Here is a 7,232-nt window from a genome sequence, read left to right on the forward strand (position 1 = left end):
TCACATCTAGTGCCTGAACAAGCTTTGGAAAATAGACCTAGGAAAGTTTGTCTCAAGCAAACTCCACCCATGATAAACAGCAAATCAGATTTATGGGGCCAGTCAACACCCCAGCTATGGTACTAAAGACCTGTACTTCAGCTGGGTGTGACTGCAGGCAAGTAGAAATTGAATGCAACTAATGAAAGTTACCCACCTAACTTGATGAAAGCCATTCTTGACTTGCACGAGTACTGCAAGGTGAACTTTACCATGGACACTTATCACTGGTGTGAATGTCTTTCCTAACTACCTACTCATTCCATTCTCCTGCCTGAGTTGATACATGCCATTAGAACACTGGTAGGTTTCACATATGCACCTGGGCTAGTCAATAAATCTCTAGAATTGACTTGGAAAAAAAGGCACAAGTTGTAATGTTCTGATCATAGCTTTTATTCAGACCAAATTTTCATTGATGTACAAGTGCATTGTTCAAAACTTGGCACTTAAGATAAAAGCTGGTTCTTTTCATTTAGTGTGTTAAGTGCACTTAGCCATTGAGTCAAAACACTCAAAGACTAGTAGACACGCTATGCATTTTAATCAACCTCCTCAATTGTTGGGCCAGATGATGCACCTGCACCAGGAGGAGCACCACCAGCACCAGGGAAGCCCCCTGGTGGCCCACCAGCCCCCTGGTATAACTTGGTGATGATTGGATTGCAGATTTTCTCAAGCTCCTTCTGTTGATGTTCATATTCATCTTTTTCAGCAGTCTGGAAGGAACAACAAGGAATTGTTACTTACATTGTATCAAACTTTATGCACATTAAGAAAAAAAGAAAAAACGCTCAGACATCCAAGGAAGATTGCCATCACAACCCCATGGGGCTCCAGTGGAAACTACGAATGGTAATGGTTTTTACTTCATCATAGCGAATTAATTGAAACTGACAAAATTGAACTCCAGGTACAAAAATAATCTGAAAGGCAATTTACCTGGTTCTTATCCAGCCAACTGATAACTTCATTACATTTGTCCAAAATCTTCTGCTTATCATCATCTCCAACTTTGCCCTTCAGCTTCTCATCCTCAATTGTAGCCTTCATGTTGAAAGCATAAGATTCCAGTGCATTCTTTGCTGTTACTTTTTCACGTTGTTGATCATCCTCAGTCTTGTACTTCTCAGCTTCTTGAACCATACGTTCAATGTCCTCCTTGCTCAAGCGACCTAAGAACAAAAAGAGAATGGTGTAGTATAGCTCCCCTGTGAAGCAACAGCAAACTTCTTGTTTACTTCAACTGCTCAGACATCCAAGGAAGGTACTTCGCCAACATCCATCTCTCGATTTCTGGTGGAAACTACGAATGACTTGTGGAATCCTTCATCATAGCAGAAGTAGTATTTATCAAATTCCAAAGCTTCTTACCTTTGTCATTTGTGATGGTGATTTTGTTTTCCTTTCCAGTGCTCTTGTCCACTGCAGACACATTTAAGATACCATTGGCATCAATATCAAAAGTCACCTCAATTTGAGGCACACCCCGAGGAGCAGGTGGAATTCCAGTCAGCTCAAACTTGCCCAGCAAGTTGTTATCTTTCGTCATGGCTCTCTCACCCTCATACACCTAAATTAGAAACATTTAGAATAGTTTCAGGAAAGCTGTTTGAAGAAACTAATTAGGCAAGATCCTGGACACAATTCATATTAACATTCAATAAATGCCAGACAACTAATTTAAACACAACTGACAATCAAGACACCGCAGATTATTAGGACAAAGATTGAAAATTGGAACTTACCTGGATCAGCACACCAGGCTGGTTATCAGAATAGGTAGTGAAGGTCTGTGTTTGTTTTGTTGGAATGGTGGTGTTACGTTTGATTAATGTTGTCATGACACCACCAGCAGTCTCAATACCCAGGGACAGAGGAGTGACATCCAACAGCAGCAGATCTTGTACAGCCTCAGACTTGTCACCAGCCAAGATAGCTGCCTGGACAGCTAAGGACACATTAAAATGACATTAGTTATGTTAAACTAATAAGGCATTAAGAGTGCACTGCCAAACAATATCTAATAACACATTACCTGCACCATATGCAACAGCCTCATCAGGATTGATGCTCTTATTCAATTCCTTGCCATTGAAAAAATCTTGCAACAGCTTCTGGATTTTGGGAATGCGGGTGGATCCACCAACCAGTACGATATCATGTATTTGAGCCTTATCAATCTTAGCATCTCTCAAGGATTTCTCTACAGGGTCAAGTGTGCCACGGAAGAGGTCAGCATTGAGCTCTTCAAAACGTGCCCTGGTGATTGAGGTATAGAAATCTACACCCTCATACAGAGAGTCAATTTCAATGCTAGCTTGCGTACTGGATGACAGTGTACGCTTTGCACGTTCACATGCAGTGCGGAGACGGCGAACAGCTCTCTTGTTGTCAGTAATGTCTTTCTTGTATTTTCGTTTGAATTCAGCAATAAAATGGTTGACCATGCGACTGTCAAAGTCTTCACCACCAAGGTGGGTATCACCAGCTGTAGATTTGACTTCAAAAATCCCATCTTCAATGGTCAAGATGGAGACATCAAAGGTACCACCACCCAGGTCAAAAATCAGGACGTTTCTTTCTGAACCAACCTGTAGAGCAAAGACAATAATAAGACAACAATAAACACCCAAGCATGCAACAAACTGATACATTTAAGGTGGGGGGCTGGACTTTGGACTGATGAAACACTTGATCATTAGCATTGCACGACAGAGCAGCCAGACAAAAATATGGCAAAGCAGCTTTAGGAACAGGTTAAGAAACTTCAAGATGGTTTACAGAATGTGTCCAAGCTGCAAATTTAATGTTCTCATCCACTCATCTTTAATACAACCCAATACAAAGAATAAAGTCTATACTTATTTCAGCCAATTTAGAACCCCACAATTTTTAATGTACGTTGATGCTTACAAAGGCAATGTTTACACCACATACCTTCTTATCCAAGCCATAAGCAATAGCAGCTGCAGTTGGTTCATTGATGATACGCAACACATTGAGACCTGAAATAGTACCAGCATCTTTTGTAGCTTGCCGTTGAGAATCATTGAAATAAGCTGGTACTGTAATCACTGCATTTGTAATGGTCTGAAAGATAAAGAAAACAATAATTTAGATAACATCTTCACAGCTCTAACTATTTGAATTCAACAAATACAACTGCACTATACCTTTCCAAGATAGGCCTCTGCAATCTCCTTCATTTTGGTCAACACCATGGATGATACCTCCTCAGGATAAAATGTCTTCTTCTCAGCCTTGTATTCAACTTCCACCTTAGGACGACCACTATCATTAACTACTTTGAATGGCCAGTGCTTCATGTCAGACTGAACCACAGAATCATCAAACCTACGACCAATGAGACGTTTGGCATCTGCAATATGAAGATTAGGATAATCAGTAAATCTCATCAGGGAAAAACATTCCAAATAGCATCACTTCTAGATTACCATTACAATAACACAAACTAAAAAGTTAAATTACTGTGCAACTCACCAAAGACAGTGTTGGTCGGGTTCATGGCCACCTGATTCTTGGCTGCATCACCGATAAGTCTCTCTGTATCAGTGAAGGCAACATAGCTTGGAGTGGTGCGGTTGCCTTGGTCGTTGGCAATAATTTCAACTTTGCCATGCTGAAAGACACCCACACATGAGTAGGTTGTCCCAAGATCAATTCCAATTGCTGGTCCCTTAGACATTTTGCCTGAAAAATAATTTAATAATTGACAATTCAAATAAGAACCTGCACCCAAATCTTTATAATGCCAGAAACAATGACTCATCAAAATCAGCTGTTCCATGACAGATTACACAATTACTTCACAAGCCCGCTCAAAGATACAGCCACATCCACCACCTCTGCAATCTGGTGTTTTTATTTTAAGAAAGAATTGTAGGGCTACTGGGAAAAAGGAAAGCCAAAGGAACCAACAGCACAGGAACAGACCATTTGGCTCACATTGTTTGTGCCAAACTGATGCCAAATGAAACTAATCCCTTTTGCGTGCACATGATTCATCGCCACCATGGGACTGATGGGGTTGCTGCTACCAATGAGGTTGGACTTAATGCGCTAAATGTCCCCTCCCAAATTCCATCAGGCCACTTCTTTGCTACCTTCCAGCACCTGCAAAAAGTTATTTTCAATCCCCTCTCCCGGGTGCAGCATCAACTTGCAGACTGACACTCCATCCTCAACTACTCAATCCCAATCATGAGTCGCAGACCGTTAGGGAAAGGTGGGTGTTGCATCCTCCGCCCGTCGGCACATGGCTGCTACACGTTCCCACCGGCGCCCCGTGTCCATTCGCAAATGTTCTGCCGTTTGTAGCGGACATGGACCGGGGAATCTACAGGCTGATGAGGAAATTCCTCCAGACTGAAGTCATCCGGTGTGTGCTCGGCCGGCCGGGAGCCCCACGGTGACTGGGAGCCGGCGGAAGGGGCAAGTCCACGAGGCAGCACCCAAACCACGGGACCCCCCACCCACTCCAGGGATCCCAGCACCCAAACCACGGGACCCCCGCCCCCCACCCACCCCAGGGATCCCAGCACCCAAACCACGGGGGTTCCCAGCACCCAAGGCCACGGGGACCCCCTCGCCCACCCCAGGGCTCCCAGCACCCAAGGCCACGGGAACACCCCCCCCCCCAACACACACACCACGGGATCCCCCCTCCCCCAACCAGGAGCAGATCACGTGCCGCTCTCCCGGCACCGGGGTCACGTGGGACGGCCCCGCGGCACCACGTGGTCGGCGGGAGCCTGAGCCCGGCGCAGGCGGCGGTTCGTCCGCCGCCCGCAGTTCCTCCCTCCGGCGCCCAGGTGGGAGGGCGGAGGCTCGGAGACTGTTCGAGAAGAGTGGGCGGAGTAAAGCGGCGGGCCGACACCCACCGACGTCCTCGGTCAGTCGGGACACTGGGCCCGCTGCCAGCCGGCGCCCTGGGGGTCGGCTCGGGTAAACAGCCGCAGCATCAGGGCGGCGACGGGCCGGGGGCGGAGGGGAGAGCACAGGAAATGGCGGCAGAGCGCTTGAAGGCGGCCGGTATTCGAGTGAGTAAACATGAAAGAAATAGAAAAATACATAATTACTACACAAAACGTGAGTGGAGTGGAGTGGAGTTACTGAGCCGGGGCTGTACCTGGTGCTGCTGGCGGGGTTGAGCCGGAGGACCGAGCCGCGAAGAGAGCTGTCTGCAGTGTCCGACGCCGCAATGAGACCGCGCCGCTCCCGCCCGCCGCTTTTATGGCTCACCCGAAAGTTCTAGAAAGCCGTGCGCGTCACGCCGCCGCCGACCAATCGCCGCCGAGCCGGCTCTCGTCAGCGGGCGCGGCGGGAAGGCAGGCGTGGAGCTGATTGGCCGGCGCGCCGGCGAGGGCGGGACTGCCGGACGGGGCGGGGAGGCCGCTGGCGCCCTGGGCGGACAAAATGGAAGCCGGAGGTTCCGATGGCGGCGGTGGGCTGGGCGTGAGCCCGGGGAAGGGTTAACGGTCGGGGGAGCCCATCCGTGCACGGCAAGATCCCGGAGGGGGGAGGGGGAGCCCATCCGTGCACGGCAAGATCCCGGAGGGGGAGCCCATCCGTGCACGGCAAGATCCCGGAGGGGGAGCCCATCCGTGCACGGCAAGATCCCGGGGGGGAGGGGGAGCCCATCCGTGCACGGCAAGATCCCGGAGGGGGGAGGGGGAGCCCATCCGTGCACGGCAAGATCCCGGAGGGGGGAGGGGGAGCCCATCCGTGCACGGCAAGATCCCGGAGGGGGGGAGGGGGAGCCCATCCGTGCACGGCAAGATCCCGGAGGGGGGGAGGGGGAGCCCATCCGTGCACGGCAAGATCCCGGAGGGGGGGAGGGGAGCCCATCCGTGCACGGCAAGATCCCGGAGGGGGGAGGGGGAGCCCATCCGTGCACGGCAAGATCCCGGAGGGGGGAGGGGGAGCCCATCCGTGCACGGCAAGATCCCGGAGGTGGGGAGGGGGAGCCCATCCGTGCACGGCAAGATCCCGGGGGGGGGGAGGGGGAGCCCATCCGTGCACGGCAAGATCCCGGAGGGGGGGAGCCCATCCGTGCACGGCAAGATCCCGGAGGGGGGGAGGGGGAGCCCATCCGTGCACGGCAAGATCCCGGAGGGGGGGAGGGGGAGCCCATCCGTGCACGGCAAGATCCCGGAGGGGGGGAGGGGGAGCCCATCCGTGCACGGCAAGATCCCGGGGGGGGAGGGGAACCCCAGCGGCGAGGACCTCTGCTCCCTCCCATCGGGGAGGCTCATTACTCACGCCACCTTAGACTGCATACGTGCTGGTTTGCATGACTTCCCTCGGCGAGGGCCCGGTGGTTTGTGTGAGGGGTGTTAAACGTTAGGCGGGAGTCTGGGGGACGGGGGTTTAATGTCCACCCCCCCCCCCCCCCGGCAGTCCCGCACCATGATATCAGCTTGTATTTCTGTGCTGCTCTCTGGAGTGAGACTGCAACCCGCAGCTTGTTGACAGAGCCACAGCTGTGGGATCCAGCAAGTGTTCCGTGACTGAAAGGGGCAATTTACTTGTAAAACATCTGAAGCACATGTTCCTTTTGACGCAAAACGAGTGCTACCGACTGACAGGAATGGCCATGTGATTATTGGAGTAATGCGGGCAATGGGATACAGGGCACATCCTTTCCAAATCAATGGCGTAGGCTCTTGTCCACCTGGGTCAATTGAGCCTCGGTTTAATAGCTCACTTCAAAAATGCTGTATGCTTGTTCGTAGAATGGCACAGATCATGATAATTAGTTGACAAGCAATTGTGAGCAATAGTTCATTATGTATTTTTCAAACCCATCTTTTTATTTTTGTCTAATTAAACGTGACTTTGAATTGATAGGCATCGTGTCAGTCAGCAAGGCGTGGTTTCGTGTTCTGCTCAGAAACTTGAGCACAAACTCGAGGCAGCCATTCCCAATGAAGTATGAGGAAGTGGCCCCAGAACCTTCTAGAATCTTTAAATCGCTTGCAAGGACATTTTATACGACAATTAAGAGCAATCATTGTTACGGGGCTGGAGTTACACAAAGGCTAGGGTGGTTAAAGGCATAGTTTGAGAACAATAGTGAGCATTTTTTTCATTACAATCTAACATCTTGATCTCTTATGATTACCTATTTTATATTGTATATTGAATGTAAATTCTCAAAGTGTTGCAAT

General features: G+C 49.8%; 1 protein-coding gene across 1 annotated transcript; it reads right to left on the reverse strand.

The window, feature by feature from the left end:
- Positions 1 to 419: 419 nt before the first annotated feature.
- Positions 420 to 5,345, reverse strand: LOC127583630 (heat shock cognate 71 kDa protein-like). The gene is made up of 9 exons (XM_052039805.1): positions 5,192 to 5,345; positions 3,544 to 3,753; positions 3,216 to 3,421; positions 2,980 to 3,132; positions 2,078 to 2,633; positions 1,788 to 1,990; positions 1,414 to 1,612; positions 982 to 1,214; positions 420 to 758 (listed from the first exon to the last, which is right to left on the reverse strand). The coding sequence occupies exons 2-9, from the start codon at positions 3,746 to 3,748 to the stop codon at positions 582 to 584; spliced, it is 1,932 nt and encodes a 643-aa protein (XP_051895765.1). The 5' UTR covers positions 3,749 to 3,753; positions 5,192 to 5,345; the 3' UTR covers positions 420 to 581.
- Positions 5,346 to 7,232: the final 1,887 nt, after the last annotated feature.

This window comes from Pristis pectinata, chromosome 27 (assembly GCF_009764475.1).
Source record: "Pristis pectinata isolate sPriPec2 chromosome 27, sPriPec2.1.pri, whole genome shotgun sequence".
In the NCBI taxonomy this organism is placed as follows: domain Eukaryota; kingdom Metazoa; phylum Chordata; class Chondrichthyes; order Rhinopristiformes; family Pristidae; genus Pristis; species Pristis pectinata.

What these genes read in the sequence shown, in the direction of transcription:
- LOC127583630 (XM_052039805.1), bottom strand. Translation starts at nt 3,748, where the DNA reads ATGTCTAAGGGACCAGCAATTGGAATTGATCTTGGGACAACCTACTCA. An exon ending in CAGAGGCCTATCTTGGAAAG is followed by an intron (nt 3,133 to 3,215) that starts GTATAGTGCAGT and finishes TTTATCTTTCAG; the next exon opens with ACCATTACAAATGCAGTGAT. An exon ending in GGCTGTTGCATATGGTGCAG is followed by an intron (nt 1,991 to 2,077) that starts GTAATGTGTTAT and finishes ATGTGTCCTTAG; the next exon opens with CTGTCCAGGCAGCTATCTTG.